This window comes from Mustela lutreola, chromosome 9 (assembly GCF_030435805.1).
Source record: "Mustela lutreola isolate mMusLut2 chromosome 9, mMusLut2.pri, whole genome shotgun sequence".
In the NCBI taxonomy this organism is placed as follows: Eukaryota; Metazoa; Chordata; class Mammalia; order Carnivora; family Mustelidae; genus Mustela; species Mustela lutreola.
Genome location: NC_081298.1, coordinates 95,957,820 through 95,984,010, shown reverse-complemented (window position 1 = coordinate 95,984,010; position 26,191 = coordinate 95,957,820). Strand labels below are relative to the sequence as shown.

The 26,191-nt window shown below is 47.2% G+C and overlaps 1 protein-coding gene across 5 annotated transcripts in view; it reads left to right on the top strand.

Annotated features, from left to right (window-relative positions):
- Positions 1 to 26,191, top strand: part of SLC4A5 (solute carrier family 4 member 5) — a 107,560-nt gene that overhangs the window by 42,524 nt on the left and 38,845 nt on the right. For all 5 annotated transcript variants that reach the window (XM_059188097.1, XM_059188101.1, XM_059188099.1 and 2 more), the window contains 4 exons: positions 20,847 to 21,007; positions 21,763 to 21,902; positions 23,079 to 23,301; positions 25,819 to 25,874. In XM_059188097.1, the coding sequence (XP_059044080.1) occupies positions 20,847 to 21,007; positions 21,763 to 21,902; positions 23,079 to 23,301; positions 25,819 to 25,874 (580 nt within the window). The remainder of the gene's footprint in view (positions 1 to 20,846; positions 21,008 to 21,762; positions 21,903 to 23,078; positions 23,302 to 25,818; positions 25,875 to 26,191) is intronic.

Here is a 26,191-nt window from a genome sequence, read left to right as displayed (position 1 = left end):
AACAGATACCCATGAGGCCATGAGAGAATAATAAAAGGACATATGTACTTTCTTGTCAAATGGTTCAAACTAAATGCTATAGTTTGAGGGAAAGGAGAAAGGAAAGCACCAAGGGGGCTGGGGTAGGCAGGTAGGACTTCCTAGAGGAAGAAAAATGTTTGTCATGAAAAATCCAGGTGGGGAGGTATGGTGGACCTCTGAAGAAAAGAGACTCAGCAGAGTTTGGGGTGGGACAAGCAGAGTGGAGGTCTGGAGGCTCCACTCTGTGAGGGGTTGGGACAGAGGAACTGACTGTGTATACAGGGATAGTAGAAGGAGAAGAGGCAGAAGGCTGTTGGGGAGCAACATGGTGAAGACATGGAGCCAGGGGAGGATTGGAGTAGTTCTGGCCCTACCCAGTGCCTGGGATAGGGTTGCTTTCTAACTGGACTGACAGCAACACCAAATGCTGCCAAGAGTCTAAGGAAAAGGCAGGCTATGGTAGGAGGCAGCAAGAAGGGCTGCTCCTGGGTAGGAGCTTGAGAAAGACCAAAAAGTGGGCCATACCAATGTTTCTTTCTTTTCTTTTTTTTATTAGTGTGCCCCTCACCCCCAAGATATTTTTAATTTTAATTTAACTTTATTAGTATTTATTTCTCAGAGGAATTAAATACTAAGGAATATGTTTTAAGTCAGGTTGGCTTGAACTTTGGAATGCCATAAACCATGGTAATACCTAAAACTTTTCGTTCCCCAAGACCCCTTCGGGGCTGTTATTGCCCCATTTGAGAATGCCTGAGTCTAGGACTGGCTGGACCTGGGGGCCACCAGGAAGCCCAGATCCTGGCAGCTGCTCCACCCATGGCCTGGGCTCTTCCATCACCCACCAACCTCACTCACCTGGTCAGTTGCTCTGAAGAGTAAGGAATAGCAGGTTTGGACATCCCCAAGCCGCCTCCTTCAAATCTCTCCTAGAAGAAAGGCCACTGGGTGGACTACCAGATCCCTGCAGGCCTCTGGGAGGTAATGAAGTCTAGCCTCATGGGGTGCCCCAATCCTTGTCTGGAAGCCCTGGAGCCTCTATTTATGAGCCATTCAGCAAGCCCTTACTATATGCTCAAGAGTTTACAGGCTCATCTTATGCAAGCTGCACAATGACCGTGAGGAAGTGGGAGCTAGATTATCCCCATTTTATAGATGAGGATACTGAGGTTTAGAGGGGGAAATAGCTTGCAAGGCTCAGAGTGTGCGGGCTGCTGAGTCTGAGTTCTAGACCGGGTCTGTCTGACCCCAGTTTGAGGGCTTATACACTTTGACATGTTTCCCCATTTTCTCAGCTAATTTCTCCCCTTCCCCCAACTTCCAAGGGCTCTGTTTGGGTTTCCATGGGAATACATGAGTCTAGAGGCAATTTCACTGGGATGGGAGATACATGGAGATAGCCACAGAGACCAGGGCATCTATTCAGGGCTGAGAAGAGAGGGGAGAACATTTTACATGACCAGAGCCCAGTCTGGGCTACGGCAGCTTAATGCATCTAAGGAGCTAGTGATGCTCCTCCCTTTCTTGTCCAAGGTGGGCTGATAGAAGGAACATTGAGAGGGGCCTTCTCAGAGACCCCATAAGAAGAGCATTTTCTCTCCGCTGGGCAAGATCTGCATCCAGGACCTGGCAACAAATGCCAGGACCAGACCTTCCATGAGGGCCTATCATGCAGGCCCACAGAACCCTTGCTAAGAATGCCTCTGGGCCCCCAGAGACCTGATTGTCTGTCACCATAGACAAAATACTGTTTCTGGTCTGAGCATAGATCCATAGTGCCTTCTGCACTGTAGACCCTGTAATGAAACTGGTAAACTGTAGGAGATGTTGTTTGTAGAAGCAAGCGCCTCCTGAAAAAGAAAGGTGTCTGATCCTTAACCATCTACAAGCTGTTGGGTTTCCCTGTGAGGTAGGCTTTCTGAGGACAGCATCTGTGGTGATCCTGGAAGGGTCCTCAGTGGACCTCAAACCAACAGTGAGAGGAAAGTGATGACTAAGGGCGCCTGGGGGGCTCAGTCAGTTAAGCGTTTGACTTCAGCTCAGGTCAGGAATTGAATCCTGCATCATTGAACTCCTTGCTCAGTGGGGAACCTGCTTCTCCCACTGCCTGCTGCTCCCCCTGCTTGTGTTCTCTCTCTCTCTCTCTGACAAGTAAATAATTAAAATCTTAAAAAAAAAAAGTGATGACTAGAAGAAGTTAAAATGGCTGAACCCAATTCCAGGTAGATGTGAGGGGGAAGCAGCTTGGAGGCCAACTTGGGGGCTGGAAACAGTGGGAGGAGAGGAGCTCAGACCTCCCTACCTAGAGCCCCCTTTCTCTACCTAGGCTTCTTTAATCTTTTGTCTAGCCAACCACACCAGGTTTTCACCTCATTGTTGGAGGTTCGACCAACAAGGCTGTAGAGAGGTCAGAGGAAGGGCTTGACCATTGGCCAACAAGTCCACCTTGGCCTGGACACTTGTGCTGGAGACTCCTCTGAGCCAACTGCAACAGTGGAGGTGCTTTGGGCCAGGCCACACCCCCACAAAAGAATGGGAAGCATTTCCCTCAGCTGACAGGCTATGAGATCTACTCCAGGAAGCCAGAGGTCTTAGAAGTTTCTAGAATCCAAGAATCTGCCAATCCTAGGGGGTTCTGGCCTCCTTGGGGTAATGGGAGAAAATGATGGTGGTGTGAGGGCTGGATAACCCCTCACACAGACACTCAAGCCCTAGGAGGGTTGTAGGCCTATACCCACATCAAAGGGAACGGAGGAGGGGACCCTTTAATAAAAGCGTTTAATTTGCTGCAGGAGTGTTTGCTTTATTGAGTTAGGAGATTAACACAGAGTGAAAATCTCAAATCCGCAAGGAATTTTCCCTGGTGGTGCTTTGTTGGGGGTTATTAGTTTGGGGGATGTTTTGAGCCCTTGGAGAAGGAGTCACCCCTGGACGGATTTAAATGGCTTTTTGAGCTCCACTGAATCCTTACCCCTGTGCGCATAATGGGGACTGTGTGTGCAGGCGTCACTTCTGATGTGATCAATGCTGGTAGGTCAGGCTGTTAATAAGATAGATTTTTACTAACTCTGTCTCTTCAGCATTCCCGGGAGGAAAATGAAGCTGGCTGTTGGCTGATCCTGACCTTGCCTGAAGGGAGGGCTGGGTCAGGTGGGTGGGGGCACACAGCCCCTCACTTCCAGCAAACAACTTACCCAGAATGCTGTCCTCTCTCAGGCCCAAGTTGGCCTGGCTGCAAGGACAGCAAGAGAAGAGTGACCTGGGCTATAACCCACCCAAGAGTGGAGGGCCCTTTGGGGGTTACTCAGAGATAGCCAGAGTTTAAAGCCTTCTAGGGGCACCTGGGTGGCTCAGTGGGTTAAGCCTCTGCCTTCGGCTCAGGTCATGATCCCTCGACCCCAGGATCGAGCCCCCTGTTGGGCTCTCTGCTCAGCAGGGAGCCTGCTTCCCCCCACTTTCTCTCTGCCTGCATCTCTGCCTCCTTGTGATCTCTGACTGTCGAATAAATAAAATAAAGCCTTCTAAGAGTTCTGAGAGAAAATTCCAAATCTAAGCTGTCTCTGATCTCAACTCAGAGCAGACCAAAAAGTGAACTTTGCAGAGGTTCTTTTTTATTTAATTTTTTTTCAGTGTTCCAAAATTCATTGTTTATGCACCACACCCAGTGCTCCCTGCAATATATGCCTTCCATAATACCTACAACCAGGCTCACCCAACCCCCCACCCCCCTCCCCTCCAAAACCCTCAATTTGTTTCTCAGAGTCCTCAGTCTCTGAGGACTTCTGGTTTGTCTCCCTCTCCAATTTCCCCCAACTCACTTCTCTCCATCTCCCCATGTCCTCCGTGTTTTCCTTATGTTCCACAAATCAGCGAAACCATATGATACTTCACTCTCTCTGCTTGACTTATTTCACTCCTCATAATCTCCTCCAGTCCTGTCCACGTTGATACAAAAGTTGGGTATTCATCCTTTCTGATGGAAGCATAATATTCCATTGTATATATGGACCATATCTTCTTTATCCATTTGTCTACTGAAGGGCATCTTGGTTCTTTCCACAGTTTGGTGACTGTGGCCATTTTGCAGAGGTTCTTTTTTTTTTTATTTTTAAGATTTTATTTATTTATTTGACAGACAGAGATCACAAGTAGGCAGAGAAAGGGAAACAGGCTCCCCACTGAGCAGAGAGCCCGATGCGGGGCTCAATCCCAGGACCCTGGGATCATGACCTGAGCTGAAGGCAGAGGCTTTAACCCACTGAGCGACCCAGGTGCCCCCATTTTGCAGAGGTTCTTATGAGACACCTGTGCTTTAAGGACATTCCTGTGATGACCAGGAAAGGGTGAAAGGAAGGGGCAGGAAAAGTGGATCAGCTTAGTTGGGTCAAACCAAATCAGCATATTTTCAAAAGCATCTTCTGTGCGTGGATGCTTGTACACTCCGTGTGTGATAGAGGGGAGAGTCTGAACTTTATCTCAGCTTTAAACTGCTCCCACTTACAATTCTGTAGAATGCCTTCCTAGTATCATCCCCCTGCTTAGTCTGGGGCAGAATCCACCCTCAGCCTCTGGCCTCACTACTCCCCCAGCACCACTCTACGGATTAAAAGCAGAGTGGGAAGCTGAGAGCTCTTAGCACAGAAGTCCGCAAACCTCATTCATTCGTTTAAGTATGATTTACAAAGTGTTGACTGTCTGTAAATCTGAGCCAGCTTCTGGAGATCCAAAAACTAGCACAGCAGATGCTATCCTGACTCACTTGGGCTTTCCGTCGAATGGGGCACGGAAGAGGATAAACAGGCATTTGAAGATGGGGTGCTGTGAATGCACAGTGTGGGGGCACCCAGCCCAGACAGTAGGGCTCAAGGAAGACCAACAGGAGCAAGAGGTGTTCACCCTAAGACCTGAAAGATAGGTCAGAGTGAGCCAGGAGAGGGTATACAAGGGGATAGGAGAAGCCTGGGAACCAGGAGAACAGACCCACAGATGAAGGGGCAGAAATGCCCATGGCTAGGCTGCACAGTGTGGGGTCAGTCATGGAGGGCCGATGCAGGCCGTGTTGTGCAGTTTGAACTTGAACTCAGTGGGAGCTCGCACTGAGGGGAAGCAGAGCAGGATGGTCTGGGAGAGGCCACTCTGGCTCTGTATCAAAGGAGGCAAGACTGGGCTTGTCAGGAGGTTGGTCCCCCATGAAAGATGGGACCCCGAACCTAGATGTTGGCAGTGGGAACAAAGAGCAGGGGTGGATTTGAGACCGATATTTTTTTTTTGAGCAGATAATTTGATATATTTTGAGCATGTAATTTAATATATATATCATATATGTGTGTGTTCATATGTATATTCCTTTTAAATATACTTTGTTTTTTAGAGCAGTTTTAGATTCATAATAAATGTGGGTGGAAGGTGCCATTTTCCCACAGCCCCTGAGTGGGCAGAGCCTTCCCTGTGACGAACACACTCCATGAGCGTGATCCATTTCTCACTGTTGGTGAGTCTACATTGCCACACCATCACCCAGAGCCCAGAGTTGACATGAAGATTCACTCTTGGTGTTGCACCTACTGTGGGTTTGGACAAATATGTAAGAATGTGTATCCATCGTTATTGTATCCTATACAGTGGTTTCACTGCCCTAAACATCTTCTGTGCTCTGCTTATTCATATCACTCTCTTCCTAATCCCTGACTGCCACTACTCTTTTTTTTTTTTTTTTAAAGATTTCATTTATTTCTTTGACAGAGACAGATCAGAAGTAGGCAGAGAGGAAGGCAGAGAGAGGAGGAAGCAGGCTCCCTGCCAAGCAGAGAGCCCGATGTGGGACTCGATCCCAGGACCCTGAGATCATGACCTGAGCTGAAGGCAGAGGCTTTAACCCACTGAGTCACCCAGGTGCCCCTCCACTACTCTTTTTTACAGGATTTGAGACCTGTCTTAACAGGGGGGATTTACAGCACTTAGTAACAGGTGGCATACAGGGGACCAGGATAGCCAGAGAGATGCCCAACTTTCCTGCTTGAGCAAGAGGGTAACTTGTGGTAGCAATATAGGAAACCCAGGAGGAAAAGAAAATTGTCATTGCATTGGGCATTTTGTTTTGTTCTGGTGGACACTGATGATGAGTGCCCCCTGGCACATGTTGTGTTTGGGGAAGCTGCAGGTAGAGGTGTCCAACAGGTCACCAGGTAGCTACGGAGGTCTGGAGCTGAGGGGAGAAGCCTAGATTTGTGTGTGCTCAACATCTAGATGGGACTCAAACCCATAGAAAACTGTAAGGTTGGCCCTGAGATTGTGAAGTGAGAGAGTTCCCAGGCAGAACCCCCAGGTCACTAACGTTTGCGGGGCGGGCAGAGGGAGTAGAACCCACCGCGGAGACTGAGAAGGAGCCACTAGAGAGGTAGGAGGGAAACAAGAGGAGTGCTGTGCCCTGGAAACCAGGGGCAGGGAGACATTCGAGATGGAAGGAGCAGCCACCAGTGGGAGAGGAACAGAAGAGTGTCCATAGGATGGAGAGACAAGAGCAGTCCTCAGGGGTGACATGGGCAGAGGGTGGAGGAGAGAGCCAGGATGACGGGGATGGGTTCAGTGGGATGGTTCTTCCAAGATGCTTGTCTGTGAAAGGTGGCAGTGAGCTTGGTCTCCCGAGGGAAGCTTTTGTTCTTTGTGAGCATGAGCGATCTGAGCATACCGAAGGCTGAGGGAAAGGGGCCAGATGAAGGAGAGTGGTGTAAAGATGCTTGAGTGGGAGAGGAGCTGCTGGGTGGAGGGGACAGGGCCCTGAGTTCCCAGCTGGAAGGCCCCACCCCTTCTGTGTGACAGGCCGGAAGGAAGGAGCAGAGGGCAGGGCAGCTGCAACGAGGCCTGGGGACTCCTACCAGGGAATTAGAGAGGGCTGGTGATTGCCAGAGCCATCTCTTGTTGGACAAGGCAAAGCAGAAGAACAGACTGCGGGAGCTGCTGGTGGCCAGGTGGTCCTGAGGAAGGTGAGCAGCTGCGGGTCTGGGCCCTCCTTTGGCTGCCGTTGAGCCATGCATGGAGATTTGTGATCCCATGAAAGTTTTCAAGGTTATTTGACCTTGACTGGTTGCTGGTCTGAATAGTCTCAGTCTTTAACAAGCCGCTTTCCCATCTAGTAGCTGACATGGTGCTTTCCTCTCCCTCCACTAGTCAAACATGGATACCTGACACTTATGCCGGGTAAGTGGGAAAAAGTGATTTTGTAGGAATCAGAACTTGGATGGCAGCCCAGATAGAAGTAGACAGTGTTCCCCCCCCAGGCCTCCGAGGCCCTGGTTGCCTCCAGTGCTCTCACTTGTGAGCAGTGTAAACACAGACCCGGGGCCTGAGCCAGGGTGTGTGTCCCCCAGGGATTTCCTGATCACGTCTAGTCAGCACAGCTCAGGGTTGGGGCTCCCTGAGGCCTAACACCCCAGCAGGGGCCAGCTTCAGAGTGCTTGCCAACAGGTTGGGGAAGCACCAGCCCGCCCTTGGGGAGGGCCAGGCAGTGACACAACGCCATCACCTGGTAGACTCAGGACAGTAACCTAGGGTTAGTTGGCCAGAGGAGGGAGGGCAGGAGGCTTCCTGGAGGTGGCTTGACTGGCTGGCAATTCCACACAGCCCCAAGAGGCTGGTCAGCAGGAAGGATCACCTCTCCACAACCAAGGACATCCTTGGGTGACTCCCTCAGTAGTAGTTGTCAAGAGAGGAGAAGGGGAGCCTGGGTGGCTCAGTCAGTTAAGTGTCTTGCCTTGGGCTCAGGTCATTATCCCAGAGTCCTGGGTTCAAGTCCTGTGTCTGGCTCCTTGCTCAACAGGGAGCCTGCTTCTCCCTCTGCCTGCCCTTCCCCCTGATTGTGCTGTCTCTCTCTGACAAATGAATAGATAAAATCTTAAAAAAAAAAAAGTAGTGGGGAGAAAGCCTACCATCAGACCACCTTGCCTGCCAAGACACTAGTTGATTCATCCTCATATACATATAAATGTAAATATGTATTTGTCTAAATCCAAATGTATATATTTTTAACTTTTAAATTTCTAAATAGCTGTCTATAATTTTTTATTATGGAAAGTTTCAAACATGAAAAGTAGAGAGAACAGTATAATTAGCCCTCACCTATCTATTACCCAATATTAATATTGGATCTATCTTCACCACTTTTTTTAGTTTACTTTTAGGAATTTTATTTTGTTGTTTTTCTTTTGCTGCAAAGTTTTAAAGAAGATCCTGCATGTTGTAAACATTTTAGTACACAACCTGATGAAATTAGACTTCTTCTGTAAAGACAACGACGATGCCATTAACAAAACTGAGAGCCATTCCTTAATACTATATTTAGTCTACCATCAAATGTCCCTAATTTTCTCAAAAACATTACTGTTGGTTTTTGCAACTTCAAATCAAAACAAGGTCCGCAAACTGATTTTGTGATGTCTCCTGTCTTGTTAGGATCAGATCTGTCCAATTCCAGAGATGCTGAAGGAATAGACCACCCTGAAAAGCCTTTGTCAGGTGTTTGTGAAAAAGGCAGGAGCCTCCCCATGATACACCCAGCCTCACAAGCACAGCCTACGCTCAAGAGAGCTGGCAGGCCCTCTGTAGGATGGCCAAGGGACAGAGAAATGTCCCTGTACATTTAGGGGCATTGTAGGCTGCAAGTAACAGAAGCACACTCAAGCTAACTTACGCAAAAAGAGGGAGCATCAGCCGAATATGGGGTGGCCTCATGGTACCTGGGAATGGTTGGTCAGGTATGTCAAGGCCTGGGCCCAGGAAGCCAGGCTGTTCTCTTTCTCTGCTTCTGGTCTCTGCCTGTCTCTGAGCAGTGTCTTCCCTCTTCTGCCACTGTCCCTGTCCCTTCCTTTTGTCCCTGTCCTTGGCGATCCCTTAGCTTCTAAGTTTACATCTATTCTACTCAAGGGACACAATGTGCATCTATTTCTTAGTCCCAATTCCTAATTCTTCAAAGAGCATCTGATTTGCCCAGCTTTGGTTGTCCCAACACTGTGACCCAAATCAGAGTTATGGGGAGCTAGGGAGGGAGGGTTGGGCATGGCCTAGGGAACCTATCCCCATGAATGGCAGCAAAGCAGACACCCCAAATATGTCTTTTGCACATCTGTAGTAGCAAAGATGTGCACTTTATGTAACCTCTTCTGTGGCGGCAGTTGTGTTTCTAATGCCAAGCAGAACTTCCAGAAGTCTCCAGACCACTATGAGAATATAGGTGGGAGTTTTGCCAACCTGCCCCCTCTTGGACAAGCACTTCACTGGTCACATCTGGTCTCCGTACATGGATAACTACTGTCACCACTCCCCTGGATCAGTTCCTATTGATCCTACCAAATCCAGGGTAGAGGAAAAGTGGAAAGTTTGGACCTTTGGAAATTTTATCTTATCCATACCTCTCTCCTTTCATTCTAAAAGTATTTTAGGGGATGTTGTGTCAGGTTCTACAGGAGAATTGAAATGAGACATGTAGGAATCTGATCTCGAGATGCTTATGATCTAGTGCAGGTGTCAACAAAATTCTTGTAAGGGACAGATAGTATTTTAGGCTTTCTGTTCATATAGGATCTCTTCTTTCTCTTTTTCTTCTAGTTTTCTTCCTCCTTTCTTACTACCCTTTAAAAATTTAAACACCAGGGGCGCCTGGGAGGCTCAGTTGTTAAGCGTCTGCCTTCCGCTCAGGTCATAATCCCAGGGTCCTGGGATCGAGCCCCACATTGGGCTCTCTGCTCAACACTAACCTGGACAATGAGAATAGTAGCAGACCTTCCTCAAGGCTCTGATTTGAGGATTAAGTGAGATAATACATATGAAGTTCTTAGTATAATACCTGGTGCATAGTATGTGCCCAGTAAGCTTTAGCCACTGTTGTTATAAGTGCTATGTGATAAATGGCACGGGATGGTAGTGAGAGGAAGGAGTAGTCTCTTCAAGCTGGGTCCCTGGGGAAGCTTTGCGTGGATGAAGTGACCTTTGGACAAGGGCCTAAATAGCAGAGGTAGGAGAGAGAGTACCCAGGGAGAGAAGGGTGACTTTCCTGAGAGGTGGGGAGGAGGAGACCCTGAGGGGAATTGACAAGCTGGTAAATGACAGTCCTTTGGAGATCATTACAAAAACCTCTGGGACACACAGACAAGTAGTCTTCAGAGAGATTTGGCTCCAGAAGCCTTTCCCTGAAGGAACCAGGTAGGAATTTGCCAGTTGCTGTGCCTGATGGTATTCACTTAGCTGCGGGCTCCACCTTACTGCTGAATGAAGACACGATATGCAGCAGGATGGACCCCTCACCAAATGCATGACCTTAGGAGCCGAGTGCCCACTCCCGTTCCATGCCCACAGGTCCTGGAATGACACACCTCTGCCTCGTTGCTCCCAGCTAACCCCTGAGTGCTCTTTCTGAGAACTGATTCTCCAGTAATCCCAAACTGCACTGCATAACCAAAGGCCCTTAGAAGAGACCTCTATGCTAGCAAAATGAGAGACTTTCAATCACAGGGGGTTAGCTGTGAAAGCATGCGGGGTTCACTCCAGAACAGCCTACAACAGAAGTGTCCCCTTGTCTGGTCCCAGTCCCAGACAAATCTCATTTGCAGAGATGGAAGATTCCATTTATCCTGTTAAACATTTGGGTTACTTAGCCTCTGTTCTGATTCTGTATCTCTCTGATGATAATTCGGCTTTCCCCGTGTATCTGTCTAGAAGGAGAGAAAGCAAGGGTTGCAAGATGATGGTAACTAACTCCGTAACTGTTGGAAAGCTCATTGTAAATTTGGGTTTATTCATCGATCCTTGTGAACGTGGTTACCATTAGTCAGTATCCTTGGAACTAATCATCTCTGGGACAATAAAAAGACAAATTTCTGAGTCTGCTCTGGGGTGGATACCCCAAGAGACCTGTGAGGCTTTTCTCCTCCTGGTACCTTCTAAACCTCTGCATTACCATGTTGACCCTTGACCCATACCTGCCCGCTCAATCTTCCATGCTTTAGTCTTTCAAATTCACTGTCAGGTTTGGTTTGTGAACATACATACCTTATGTGCAATTTTAATCGGTCATAGAAGTAACTTTTTGTGTTACTTTACATATATGTTTTTTTAATATATGTGCTTATCATTATGTAGTAAGAATTTGCCAAATAAATTGTAGGAATGGGCAAAAATTTGTTTAGGAGTTTCCCCTTTTGAAAAACTTCTCTTCCAAATGCCATCTCTTGGTGCTTCTTTCAAAGACTGAAACTAGGGAATATCTAAAGATATCTCAGACATTTCCAGGAAAATTCTTGATTGGCCCCTGAGAGAATTAACACTGGCCTTTGGTTTCTGCTGGAAAATTCAGGGTGTTGATATGACTCAAAGCAAAGTTAAATAGCTTTGCCAGATGCTGGGGGAAAATTGATATTCGTGTTACTTTTTTTTATTTTTTTATTTGTTAGAAAGAGAGATACAGAGCGCAAGCACACAGGCAGACAGAGTGGCAGACTAGAGGCAGAGGGAGAGGGAGAAGCAGGCTCCCCGCCGAGCAAGGAGCCCGATGTGGGACTCGATCCCAGGACGCTGGGATCATGACCCGAGCCGAAGGCAGCTGCTTAACCAACTGAGCCACCCAGGCATCCCATATTTGTGTTACTTTTAAGAATCTGTTACTCTTACGAACGAATCTGTTAAGGTCACAAAATCTATTACCAGCTGGCCCCAAGCAACAAGCAAAAACACCATGCCTTGATGCTTTGTAACTGAGACATGGAAGTCAAATCTTTGGACAATGGGTGGTGGGGCAGGGATGGGAGAGGTGCAGAATAAAGTCAGTGAGGCCATGGAAGTGGAGAATTACCACAGTGTAGTGTGTACTTCTCAGCTTTTAGGTGAGTATACATAACTTCATCTAAGCAATAAATTCGCACAAATTTAAGTTTTACAACAGATGTTTAGAAGCAACATAACCTTAACATTAAAGGCTGCTTTCTATAGGAGATTACTTTTTTAAAATATTTACTTTTTTATTGAAGTTTTTAGTTTTAGTGTCCCTACACTCCACATGGGGCTCAAACTCACGACCCTGAGATCAAGAGTCACAGGCTTTTCTGACTGAGCCAGCCAGGCACCCCTACATTTTTTTAATCCTTAAATTTAGGATATTCTTAGAGGAATTTTTGCAAACAAATTAACCAGGACATAATCTAATAATAATGATTTGCAAAATAAGTGCAGAAAGAAAGGACCTCCAGTCCAATCAAAATGTTTGTCTATATTTTCCAGACTTTTTTCATTATCCTCTTAAAGACCTATGTCTTCCTTTTTTTTTTTTAATTTTTTATTTTTTTATAAACATGTATTTTTATCCCCAGGGGTATGTCTTCCTTTTTAAAAGTACTGATGTCCAGTTCTCAGGCCCCTAAGATTCTGATGTCATTAGTTCTGGGGTTCAGCCTTAGGTGTTGGAATTTGTCACAAGCTCCCAAATGACACCAATGCTGCTGAGGTGAAGAGTGACTGAGACACTAGCCAGGGCAGGGTGAGTGGGGTTATCATTTAAGTCTCCATCTGAGGAGAGAGCTAGAATTCAGGTCTTCTGGTTTCCAGCTCTTTCCAGGAGAACCCCCTCTTCTTCTAACAGCCTGGTTTAAGTGTTGGAAAGCCTTGGCTGTACCTGGTAGCTTGCCCCCATGACACTTTCTGCCACTCTAGGTATTAACCAAACAGCGGCTTCTCTAATCATAACTGTGGCCGAGTTCTGAGTCACAGAAAAGGCCTCTGTTCCAGACCCTTTCTGCGTGACGGGGAACTGCTTTCTGGGACATGTGACTCTTCATGGTTCTGTTCAGCTCCTCCCCAGCTACAAGAGGGGCATCTGGTGCCCCCACTCCCGCCTAGACAAAATCCCTGTGAGTTCCTTTCCAGCCCAGAGATTTTCTTTCCACTTGACCTGCTTCTCCAACTCTAATTCCCCATTTTTTGAAGCCAACCATGGTATAAAGGTCACTTTGCAATGAGTGGCTTGGGATTACACATTAGCCATTTTATTAGGCGTCCAAGAGTTTTTAAGCCAGGCTCTGATTAGACGCTTTTTAAAGAGCCCATTCCTTTATTCCTTCTGACAAGTGGTTACACATTTTATTATGGAAAATTTAAATTTGAAAGTAGTATGTAGTAGAATGAGCCCCCGCACACCCATCACCCAGGTTCAATGGTTACCAGCTAAGTCATGGCCAATCTTATGTCTCTCTTCCTTGCTTGCCACTCCTCCCACCGGAACACACACACACTGGATCACGGTGACATGAATCCCAGACACACACCATTCCCTCTGCAAATGTTTCAGTTTGTGCTTCTAAAAGATAAGGTCTCTTTTCTTCTTTCTTTCCCATTTTTTTTATTGTGGTAAAATATACTTAACATAATGCTTACCATCTTAGCTATTTTTTAAGCATCTAGTGCAGTGATTTTATTTTTTTTTAAAGATTTTATTTATTTATTTGACAGATAGAGATCACAAGCAGGCAGAGAGAGAGAGAGAGAGAGGAGGAAGCAGGCTCCCCACTGAGCAGAGAGCATGATGCAGGGCTCGATCCCAGGACCCCGGGATCATGACCTGAGCTGAAATCAAGAGTTGGACACTTAACCAACTGAGCTCTGCAGACACTCCTAATTCTTTATTTTCATGGAGTTATCTAGGCAGTGTCTATATTTCTCAGATCATCTCCTATTTTTTAAAAAATATATAGTTGGTCCAGGGGTGCCTGGGAAGCTCACATAGCTTATATATATATATAAAGTTGGTTCACAGACTGCATTTGGGAGATAGGTCTCTGAAGTCATTTTTACTCTCTCCAGGTTCTTCCTCCTCTGTTTTTCCCTCACAGTTGTTATTGCTAAAGAAATGGCATCATTTGTCCTATAGGTTTTGTGCCTTCTGGATTGCATATATCTATGTGATGGGGTTTAACATCTGTATTTATTTTAAAGTGATGGTGGGGTCCAGGCTTGTCTAACTCTAGTCTGCCTTTTTCAGAAGACTGTTTCACAGGTGTCTGCTTCTATCAGGAGGCCACTCCTACCCACTGATCTTTATGTGTATCTGTGATGGTCCTAGACTCTGATGGTTATCACTTCGGTTGTTCCCAGTATTAAGCCCCACCACTGTCTCTTTCTCCAGTCGTTTCCTCCTCCTAGACTTCACCCAACATGATCGGTCAGGACTCACTACCCTCAAGCAGGAGGGAGTGGCATTTAATGACAGTAAGGGGACACTGGTGAGAAAGCAGTGGTCTCTGTCCTCAAGAAGCTTGATGTCTATTTGGGGAAGCAGGTGTATATCCAAATAACCAGGAAACATGATTGACTACAATTAATTGTTTATTTTAGCATCTGAGCCCCAGAAGTCAGGAACTTTACCCATAACAGTCTATAGCACAGTTGCCTAGTTCCCACTTGGTATTCTGAATATCTTATTTATTTATTTGACAGAGAGATAGCAGAAGAAGGGGGAGTGGCAGGCAGAAGGAAAGGGAGAAATAAGCTCCCTGCTTAGCAGGGACCCTGATGCGGGCTTGATCCCAGAACCCTGGGATCTTGACCTGAGCCCCTGAGATCTTGACCTGAGCTGAAGGCAGACACTTAACTGACTGAGCCACCCAGATGCCCCCGCCCACCCACTCAGGTATTCTGGTGTAAATTGGTCTAGGATAGACCTAGACATCAAGATTTTAAAATCTGAGATATTTTTCTGTGCAACTCAGTTTAAGAATCATTATCCTAGGATAGGGGTTCTTAAAGTGTGGTCCCTAGATCATAGCATCAGCATGGAACTTGTTAGAAATGTCCATATTCTTGGTGCTCCTTCTCCCCTGTGAGACCTATGAAATCAGAAACTCTGGGGTGAGACCCGGTAATCTGTATTTTCCTAAGCCTTCCAGTGATACTGATGTGTACTTCAGTTTGAGAACCCTGTCCTCAGTGTACTGTTGGAGAAATGAACAGGGTGACTGGGAGAGATTTGCAAGGAAGTGCCTTCTTGCTGGGCAGTAGAAAATGAAGGAGTCAGGACACCTGGGCTCAGTGGGTTGAGCCTCTGCTTTCAACTCAGGTCATGGTCTCAGGGTCCTGGGATCAAGTCCCACATCGGGCTCCCTGCTCAGCGGGGAGCCTGCTTCCCCCTCTCTCTCTGCCTGCATCTCTGCCTACTTGTGATCTCTCTGTCGAATAAATAATAAATAAAATCTTAAAAAAAAAAAAAAAAGAAAATGAAGGGGTCCAATCTGGAAAACAGAGAGGAAAGAGGACATCTCACTATATAGATCCATGACTCTCAAAAGCTAGGAGCTTGTTAGAAATGCAGAATCTGGGACCGCACCCCAGACCTGGTGAATCAGAATCTGTATTTTAACAATATCTCTATGTGATTTTTTTGGTACATTAAAGTCTGAGGGAGGCGCACTGGTATAGTGTGTATACTCCAATCATATAAATCAAAGATACAGGGGGGAAAAAATGGCCATGCTAGGAAGGAGACTCTGAATATATGGTCTGCTCTTTCAGCTGGTGTTCTCAAAGCCATGTTTCCTCTTACACAGGAGAGTGAGACCCTAGCGCACAGAGCTGCTTGTCTGCATTGGGACCCCAGACAAGTCCAGCCATCCCTGAGTGACACAGATCTGTATGATTCAAGAGCAAGGGCTCCTCAACCCTCAGGGCACAGTCACATTAACTGGGAGCTTTCAGGGTCAGGCCACCCTCCAGAAGGGGTGACCATCCAGGCATCTGTATTTTACAAGGCAATTCTAATTAGCAGCCAAAGTTGAAAACCATTGCTACACATCTTGGGTCCTCCATGTTTCCATGTTCCACTCAAGGTAAAAGTGAGCTCAATGTCTAATAGTCTCTATTAAAAACACAAAGTTAAGTTTCAGGGCACTGGCTCACTGTCGCAACATCTGGATTCCCAAAATAGTTGCAAAAAGGACCTGGAGAGCTGTTCCTAGCAAAGTTGTTGAGTGTCCTGGGATTCTTCAAAATCAAGTTCTCCAGGGATGCTGGTAGTAGGAGACTAGATCTGATATTGCCCTGAACTTGGAAATAGATAACTTTGTTTTTCTGCAAACTGTGCTCCGACTGTGTTGTGGGGACCCAATACAGTACAAATATTTGAAGTTCTGGGGGGAAGAGAGAACTGATGTCCTTGCTGCCTGGAGATAATAGAGGATATTTCAAAGAGAAGGTATGCTCTCACCCACTCTTTCTGGGTGGAGTTGGATTTGTATAGGCAGAAAACTGAAGTACGGATGTCATGGCAGAGAGCTGCCAGAGAAAGTTCACCGAGGAAGTTTGTGAGACAGGGTAGAGAGCCGTCAATGCAAGCGGCCCAGTGTACTGGGATACATCACACCTTTTGGTGGATAGGGCAAGGCTATAGAGTCGCAAAGGGTCTTCAGTGACAAGGTGACAGTATAATTTATCTTGCATATTTTAGAGAAAAAACAGGGCAATATGATTGCTTGCATGGGAGAAAGACTCTCAGGGAGAGGGCAAGCATCTTCTCGATCAAAACATTTGAATGTGTCCAACCCTTATATTAATACCACTTTCAGAAAAACTTTGTATTGACTTCACGCAGTCTTGGATCTTTTCAATCAAAATATTTGAATGTGTCCTTTGAATGTGTCCAACTCTTATATTAATACCGCTTTCAGAAAAACTTTGTATTGACATCACACAGTCTTGGATCTACCATAATTTAGCTGGTATTTCCCCAAACAGATTTTTCCCATTTAAAAAAGTCAGCTACGTTTTGGTAAATCTTGAGACAAGTGTATGCATGGTCTCTGCTCCAGCCCCCATGTTATAGGTCTTCACCTCCCAAGCCTCTTTTAATCCAACCTCCCATCCTGTGTCCATTCAAGCCCCTAAGGCCCTGCCAGGCCCCTGGTTAACTGGTCACAAATAAATGTAAGTTAGGCATTCACAAGGCAGAGCACTCACACAGTTGTGTAAAGAGGAATTCTGACAAAGGAAAAAAATGTCCAACTTCACTAGTAATCAGAAGAATGCAAACGTGATGTAAATTTTCAATTACCGAATGAACAAAAGTGAAAAAGAATGACAATACCAGCATTTGAGAGACTTTAGGTAATGTGAGATTGTGCATTGGTGAAAGTGTAAATTCACAGAAGCTTTCTGGAGAACAGTTTGGCAATGTATATCCTTCACTTAAAAGTGTACAGACACAGCTTATCCTAAGGAATTATTGAACAGGGCCAGGGATATTCAAGCCAGCCTTATTTATAATAAAGAATAATTAGGGGGCACCTGGGTGGCTCAGTCAATTAAGCATCTGCCTTCTGCTGAGGTCATGATCTCAGGATCATGGGATTGAGCCCTGCACTGGGCTCCCTCTCAGCGGGGAGTCTGCTTTTCCCTCTTTTCTGCCCCTCCCCCTGTTCAGACTTGCCCCCCCCCTTTCTCTTTCAAATGAATAAATCAAATCTGTAAGAAAAAATTAGAAATAACCTAAATGTCCACCAAGTGAGGGTTATTCATATCAATTGTGGTCCATTTATGCAACAAGATAAACGCTAAAGAGCCTTTAAAATGATATAAATATTTTTAGACACTTGTAGACATGAAAGAATGTCCAATAGGTATTATATCCTTATGGTGTCATTAATGTAAAGTTGTGTGTGTGCATATGTACACATGTGCATTGATGCCCACAGACCTATCATGATAGTTGCGGAGGGGCACCTGTGTGGCTCAGTCAGTGAAATGTCAGGCTCTCGATTTTGGGTCAGGTGCATGATCTCAGGGTCCTGGGATGGGGCCCCATTTCAGCCTCCACACTGGGCATAGAGCCTGCTTAAGGGTCTCTGTCCCTGTCCCCTTCCCCCTCTACCCCTCCTCACCTCACATGCACTCTCTCTCTCTCTCTCTCAAAAAATAAATATAATAATAATGATAGTCCTGAAATATCAACCATGGTGTCCTCTGGTTGCAAGATCTTTGAAAGCCTCTGCTTTCTTATATTTCATTGTTTCTAAAGTTATAAAAGCGATGTTCTTTATTTTTACCTTAATAACTAGCACCAACAGAATGTGCCTTTTGTCTTGGACTCTGCTCTGTTGCATACTATTATTATTCCTGAAGAAAACAAAATGATAAAGCCCACAGCTAATAAATGATGGAGCTGGGACTCACACAACCTGGTTGTCAGGCTGCCCTGTTGCTACCATAATTAAACCCAAGCAGAGTGAGAGTCTCTTAAGCCCTCTCCCACCAGCAAACCCACTCCTCTCCCCAGGCTCATTGTTGACCATTTGACAGTTAGCCTTCTAAAGCTTCTGCCAGGCACTTTTAGACACATGTAGCCAAACACAAGGATGTGTGTGTTTCTTTTTTTATAAAATGGGATGGTAGTGTCTGTCCTGTCAGTATGCATCATTCACTCTCATACTCTTTACCTCTGAAGGATGTTGTGCAGCAGGCATGTGGGGAATGTGACCATGTTTCTAGTTCTTCACCTTTAAGAACAAAGCTGCAGTGAATATCCTTGTACACATTTTACTGTATGCAGGTGTGTCATGATATTTCTGTGATAATTTCTTAGAAATGGAATCACTGCAACAAAAGACATGCCCACTAAATGTTGACAGCAGCTGCCCAGTTCCCCACACCAAGAGTGTGCTGTTCCACTGTACACATACTCACAGCATAGGCATACAACGCGTACACTGTGTACGTACACCCACTAGTCTCACACCCACATCCCCCATGTTTTCACTGACAGTGGAAGTGACCCGTCTTTTTCATTTTTGCCAATATGGGGAATGAAGAATGTCATCCCATTTGCAATAACTTAAATGTCCTCGATTCCTAGTAAAGTTGAAGGTCTTTTGGCCATCTTCATTTCTTTCCAGAATCATTCACTTCTCAGTTGGGTAATTTGAGTTTCTCTTACTGATATGAAGGAGTTGTGTGATATTATAAATATCAATTTTTGATGCCCTGTGTATTGTAAATATTTTCCCACGGTGTTGCATTTCTTGGAACTTTGTCTTATTTTGTCATACAGAAGTTTTAGTTTACTTTATTTTCATGTAACAAAAGCTGCCCACTTTTTTCTCCCTTGTGGTTTTACATCTCGTTTAGGAATTCTTTCTAGAGAACCAAGAATATGAGAAGACTCTCCTATATCCTCTTCTAGTATATTTTCATTGTTGTTTATACATTTTAAATTATTTATTTTAATTGTGGGAAAAAATATATAAAATGGATCTTATCATTTCAACCACTGTTAAGTGTATGGTTCAGTGACCTTAGATACATTCACCCAAGTTCATGATGGAGTGACTGTCTCCACCATTCATCTCCAGAAGTTTTTCATCTTGCAAAACTGAAACTATCCATCAGACAGTAAGCCCCACTCCCCATTCCCTGCAGCCCCTAGAAGCCACCATTCTACTTCCTGTCTCTGTGAATTTGGTTACTCGGGTTCTCCACATAAGTGGACTCATGCAGTGTTTGTCTTCTGCGCCTGGCTTCCATGTAGTATGAAGTCTTCAAGATTCATCCATGTTGTAGCATATTGCCAGAGTTTCTTCTCTTTTTAAGAGTCAGGAGTCACCCATCATAGATTTAATTTTATGTTCAGACTTTAACCCATAAGAGAATTTAATATTGTGTTTGGTTGGAAGTAGGTGACAGGTAAGTTTTTTTTTTATTCTTTTTAAGTTGGTCATCTTTTAAACAACTCCTCTATCAAAACCCAAATTCCCATGAGGACCCAGGTCTGCTTGTAGACTGTTGTTCATTGATCCCTTTGTCTATATCTAGACAGGAATCACACTCCAGATTTTAGGCGAGTTTCTCTGTCTCCTAACAGCATGGCCATGCCCATTCTTTTTTTAAGACTTTCCCCAACCATTTTCAGGCATGTATTTTTTCAGAAGAACTTCAGAATTAGTCACATGGCCCAAAAATACTCTTTTTTAGGATTTTGATTGGAATAACATGAAGCTACCCACTAACTTGGGGTTGGTATCTCACAAAGGAGCCTGCTGGCCGTGAGCTCCTGGCACCTCTCCAGGCTGTCTGCTGCTGTCCTCTGCTGGGCTATCCCAGGCCTCCACTCAGCAACCCTACCCAGCCTCTGATTCTGTCCTCTAGGAAGAACAAATTCCTCTGCATCCTTGGTTTAATTTCTTTCCTTCCCCAGATGATCTATAGATTTTAATAAGAATTTTGAGAACCAAAACCCAGAGTGGGTGTGTAGAATCTCCAGGCCCTGCAGTAGAAGCTGTGGGGAAAAACGTTTTTGTCAGGAATGCTTTCTCTGCTCCTTGCCAACCACACCCCATAAGGCAGATGCTGAACACATGTGTCACCCACCCTGGGTAGCCAGGTTCCCGCTGATACTCTTTTTAAAAAATACAGCTTTATTATTATAGATTATCATCAACTTCTTCATTTTAAATGTACAATTAAATGATTTTTAGTGAATGTACAGATTTGTGCAACCATTACCAAATCCAGTTTGGGAATATTTCTGCCACCCCCAAAAAGACCCCTCATGCCCATTTATGGTCCTGCTCTGGAATGTCACTTTACCCTGAGCACGACAGCATCAGGAGAAGCGCCGGGGGTGGGGTGGGGGGGTGGGAGTGAGAAGGTTCCCAAGTTGCTCTGCCTGGGAGTCCAGCAGCAGTGTCCCAACAACAGGTAGGACAGGCCTGTGACTTGCCAATCCACACCCTTTTACCCCGGGAGACCCGCAGGGGGTTGCTCCTGAGGACAGTGGCCATGCTGAGCCCCATCCTAACCCCTTCCAGGTGGATAAAGTTTGAAGAAAAGGTAGAGGAAGGAGGCGAACGCTGGAGCAAGCCGCACGTGTCTACACTGTCACTGCACAGCCTCTTCGAGCTGCGGACCTGCTTGCAGACGGGGACGGTCCTGCTGGATCTGGACAGCGGCTCCTTACCACAGATCATAGGTGAGGCAGGGATGGCTGGGGCCCCAGAAAGCCACGGCAGCCTCGTGCCTGTGATGGGTCTGTGTGATGCCTGCCCAATTTTGCAGAGATCAGGCTCTGGTCTGACACTCCCAGCACAGTGGCTCCAGGTCTGGGTCCCATGTAGAGCTCCAGGAGTGAAAATGCCATCCTCTGAGACGCCATCCTGCAAGGGAGCAAAAGAGAGAGGGGCTTCCTAACGTTGTCAGAGATACCTATGGCCATGGCAACCTGTCTCTTGTCAGAGTAAATGGATCATCATTCATCTGCAGGGAATTAGCTCTCATTTAGTGGAGCAGTGAAGGGAGACAATAAGGCTGGCCTTATTGTCCCTAAAATGTTTTGTGAATTTTGTTCCACCCAAATTCGCCACAAGTGTTTTCCCCAAAATGCTTTCCTAAAAGGACTTCATGTTAGCACTAAACCATTGAACACAGAACTTCTGTGCTTCTTAGGGTACTTCATTGACTTTTCACCATAACATTGATAGAGCGTAGAATTGTACACACACACACACACACACACACACACACAGATGCACACACACGCATGTACCCAAAGGCCATGTACCCAAACCTGCCCGCGTTTCCATGGTTTGTGGCAAAGCTGGGACTAGTTACACAGCTCCAGTCTCCTTTAGTTACTTTTAACCCATTGATAACAGACGAAACTTAAGACCCCACACACACCTGGTCCTTCTGTCCTACATGGACAAGATGTGTCTGCTCCCCACTTAGATGACGTCATTGAGAAGCAAATCGAGGATGGCCTCCTGCGGCCCGAGCTCCGGGAGAGGGTCAGCTATGTCCTCCTGAGGAAACACCGTCACCAAACCAAGAAGCCCATCCACCGCTCCTTGGTCGACATTGGAAAGTCCGTCTCCACCACCAGTGAGTCGGGCCATATGCTCGTGGGCGATGGGCATGTAGGGGCTGGTGTCAAGTCCCAGGGGCCGAGTGAGCCCACCTTGGTGGCTGGAGAGTCTTGGCAACGTGGAGGCTTTTGGACTTCATGATCCTGAAGAAATTCTGTGGTTCTGGGGCTCCCTCAGTCTCCTTCTCTGGCAGGCCTGTACCTGCCGCCTACCCCATCCCTACCCCAATGTTGTCCCCACCAGCAGAACAGAACTAGTCCTAAGAAGAGAGCTGATTCTCAGCCTGGGCAGCACACGGCAATCACCTGGGGGTATGAAACCTATCCTTGTGCCTCAGCCTCACCCTGAGAGCTGGATTCGGGTGGTCTGGGGTATGGCCTGGGAATAGGGAGTTCACAGAGCTCCCCAGGAGATTCTCTTGTATGGTTGGGATTGCAAAATGCTGGTAGAGATGGTCTGTGTGTAGAAAGAGCTTGAAAGCCTCCCAATGAACCCCCAGGAAGAGCCAAGAGTCTTGGCAGAAAATGAAGCAGTAGAATTTTCTGGGTTCATCTCAAGTGGGCCAGGGCTTGTAAATCTTGCAGCGGTGTCATCGTGATTGGCCGAGCCGGGGGCCTTTAGAGCAAGTGGCTTGTTCCAAGCACATGCCTCCAGCCTGCAACCCTCCACTCTTGATACTATACTCGAAATGCCCAGACAGTAGCCTTGCTGAACCTGCCAGAACAAAGTTGATGAGGTTGCTGAAGAAGGCACCTTGAGGAATCTCTTTAGATGAATGGTTTTATTTATTTATTTATTTATTTATTTTTTAAACAGGAAGTGTTTAGCCTATGCTAATAACAGCAGGTGTGGAGTCAGCATTTAGCGTGTCCCAGGCACAGTTCTGAGTGTTCCACTTGTGTTAACTCGTGTCTTCTCCACAGTAACCCAATGGCTAGATACTGTTCCTATTATCCCCATTTTACGGAGGAGGAGCCTGAGACACTGAGAGGTTAAGTTATTTACCTAAGGTCACACAGCTAGTAAGTGGTGAAGTTGGGGCTAAACCCAACAGTCTACAACACCTGCTGCCTATTTAACAATTGTGTATCAATCTCACTCTCAAGAGTACGAGTATTTTCTCTATAATCTTGTTCAAACTATTAACTTCAAAAGAGAAACATAAAACAACCAACATAGGCCTTCTTCCTGAAAGGGGAAGAGATGTGTCTCAAGGCCCAGCTTTGCTTAGGTGGAACGACTGGAGATGTCAGCCAAGCTGACAGCCAGGCTGCCGACGCCAGACCCCTCCTGTGCCTCCTCTCAGGTCGCAGCCCAGCCCGGAGCCCAGCAGCTGCCCCAAGCCTCCACCGCTCCACCGAGGACCTGAGGATACGGCAAAGTGCCAGTTACGGCCGGCTGTGTGAGTGTGTGCTCGGCTGCCGTGCGAGCAGAGCTAGCTTCCATAGGCTTTCGAGGTGGTGGTGGGGGGAACCTGTCCAGAATTCTCAGAACAGGCATCTGGAAGAAATCTAACCTTCACCCCCAAACCTGGGCTGTCCTTGGGGATCTAACTTGCTACCCTAAGTGTCTAGGTGATTGCTCTGACAGGTGCAGCTCTAAATCATGTGCTGCCATGATCAGCACTAGTCCTATGGTTCTAGGCACTTTTGTCTTAGTCTGTAACTTTGTTCTCACCATCAGCCCTGTTTTTGGTAAGAAGAGGTCCTTGACATGGAATTAGAAACAGGCCAGGGACTTTTCCCTGCCCCCACTGGATGACAGCCTTCTGCACTGTGACCGTGAGCCACAGGCAGTCTTGGGCCCCCGTAGCCTGGGCTGAGTAAGGACGCTTGTGAGCTGTGCACTCACAGGGCCCTTCAGGCAGCTCATCAGGGGGCACACAGCTGAGCTGTGAAGCAAAGAAAAGACAACCTGCAAAACAGAAAGAAAAAGGAGTGAGAAGAGTATGTTCCTTTAAGGACTTTTACTAAAAGGCCAAGATATGAACAAGTTATGTCAGCTGTGCCATGACCAGGCCCATGGAGTGATTTGGTGGGCAGTGTGGGTGGGGCTGGCCAAGGGCTGAGCTATAGTCTTTTCTCTCTGCTCCTGATGACCCCGGGTCCCCATCCTTCTGGCCTTGGTTATTACACAGAGGGACGCCAGGAGGCAGCCGGCAGAGAATGGCTTTGTGCAAGTCTTCCTCCCAGTTGTTCCCTGTGTCTGAGGTCCCCCTTGTGCCCAACACTGTGGTAAAGGAGGCCTGGAGGGAGGTTCTGTGTGCACACCATCCCTCCCTGGGCTGGCCCCTGGAAGGCTCAAAGAGGAGACACGCCTGAGTACTGGAGAATAAATGGGGTTTTCCAGGAGCAGGCGATGTGGTGGGGGGGGGGGGAGAGGGGAGAAGGGTGTTCCAAACAAAGGAAACAAACAGCAGAAGGAAGGCGCTGTGTAGGAGGCGGTTCACTTCATGAGGAGGGCAGGGCCTGAGGGCAAGAAGGTCAAACCGAAGAGGGACCACATGCCCTACAAAAGGATCCTACAAAAGGAGCCTCTCTTATGAAGGTAATGGGGACCTCTGAGAAGCTTTAAGTAGAGGCACACCCCATGACCAGATTCTTTTTTTTTTTTTTGAAAGATTTTATTTATTTATTTGACAGACAGAGAGCACAAGTAGGCAGAGAGGCAGGCAGAGAGCCAGGAGGAAGCAGACTCCCTGCTGAGCAGAGAGCCTGATGCGGGGCTCCATCCCAGGACCCTGGGATCATGACCTGAGCCGAAGGCTTAGAGGCTTAACCCACTGAGCCACCCAGGTGCCCCCCAAGACCAGATTCTTATTTGAGAAAGAATAGACTAGAAAGGGACCAGATTGGAAGTGAGAGACTGTCAGAGAAAGAGTGGAGAGGGGAGGCTCAAGGTGGGATGTGAGGACCAGAAGAAGCAGGAGGTGAGGAAGTCGGGGAGGCAAGGCAGGCCCCCAGGCTGGTGGATGGGAGGGAGGGAGGGGCACTGAACAGAAGAAGGTGCGGAATGGGAGTCATCTGCTGGAAGTCTGTGAGTTCTGTTTTCCAGGGTGTTGAGCTTAAGGGCCAGTTGGGACTGCCCAGGGGATTGTGGGGCTCAGGAGAGAAGTGTGGGAGGGAGACCCAGTCTGGGCATCCTCAGCCCAGGGTGGGCGTGAAGCAATGAGGGTGGACACGATTGAACAAGGATGCAGGGGTGAAGCCTCTGCAGGGAGTGAAGGCGAAGCAAGGCCCCAAGCCTGGCAGGAGAGTATCCTGGATACAATTAAGAAGAAGGGAGCCAAGAGCGGACAGAGTTCTGGAAACCAGGGGATGCCACAGGCCACGAAAAGCCAAGAAATAACAGGCCTGAGAGTGCCCCTTGGATGTGGCTGCTGCTGGAAGATGAGAGCTGACTTTCTCCTGCCTGGACGGGGGAAGGAACCACTGGGTAGTTCAGATCATTTGCCGTCACTGTTCTTCGTACAGAGAGCCCCACTCTCCTTCCCCTGCCAGCCAAATCCCTGAGCAACTCTCGACACTCACACGGGTCATGGAGAACAGAGGTGAAAGTGGTCTTCTCTCCAACAAGTCTAAGCTCGGTGGCACCAGGAGTTTCAGCTGATAGTGTGTCTGTGTCCCCTCCCCTCCTTCGGGGCCTGGCACAGAGCAGACATCTCCATCTCTGCTCCAAGAGAGGGGGTGGAGGGGCAGGGAGCAGAGCGCAGCAGACTGAGGAATGAGGAGGGAAAAGGAGAATGTGCAGTAGAAGGGAAGAAAGACAAGAAAAGGGAGCAGAGGCTAGCTTCAGGGGACTGAGGGGTGAGGGAAGAGGGGGCCTTGCTTTGGTTGTGAAGCTGGGGGAAGCATGTATAGGGACCAAGAGAAAAAGACCTGCAAGAGCCTGACCCACCCCCCCCTTTCTTCTCTCCTAGGTCACACCCAGAGCAGAAGCATGAATGATATTTCTCATACCCCAAACACAGACCAGGTAGTAAAGACCCTGCTCTTGGTTGCCATGAAGGTGCTGGTCAGGGAAGCCCAATGGGCAGAACTCCACTCCTATGAAGGAGTAGGAGTCCCCAGGAAGCACCTGGGTGGGGGCTCTGGGCTGCCTTGTTGACTGGCCAGCCCATCAGTCGGGTACCGACCAAACCCTATATGCCAGGCACTAGCGGGAGTGGGGAACAAAGAAGCATGATCAGGTGAGGGCCCAGCCATCCCTGAGCAGGGGATTTGTTGGACGGAGGCCAGCACACAGAGTTTTACCTCCTTCAAGCCCCTGAGCACCTTTAAGGATGGAGTGGA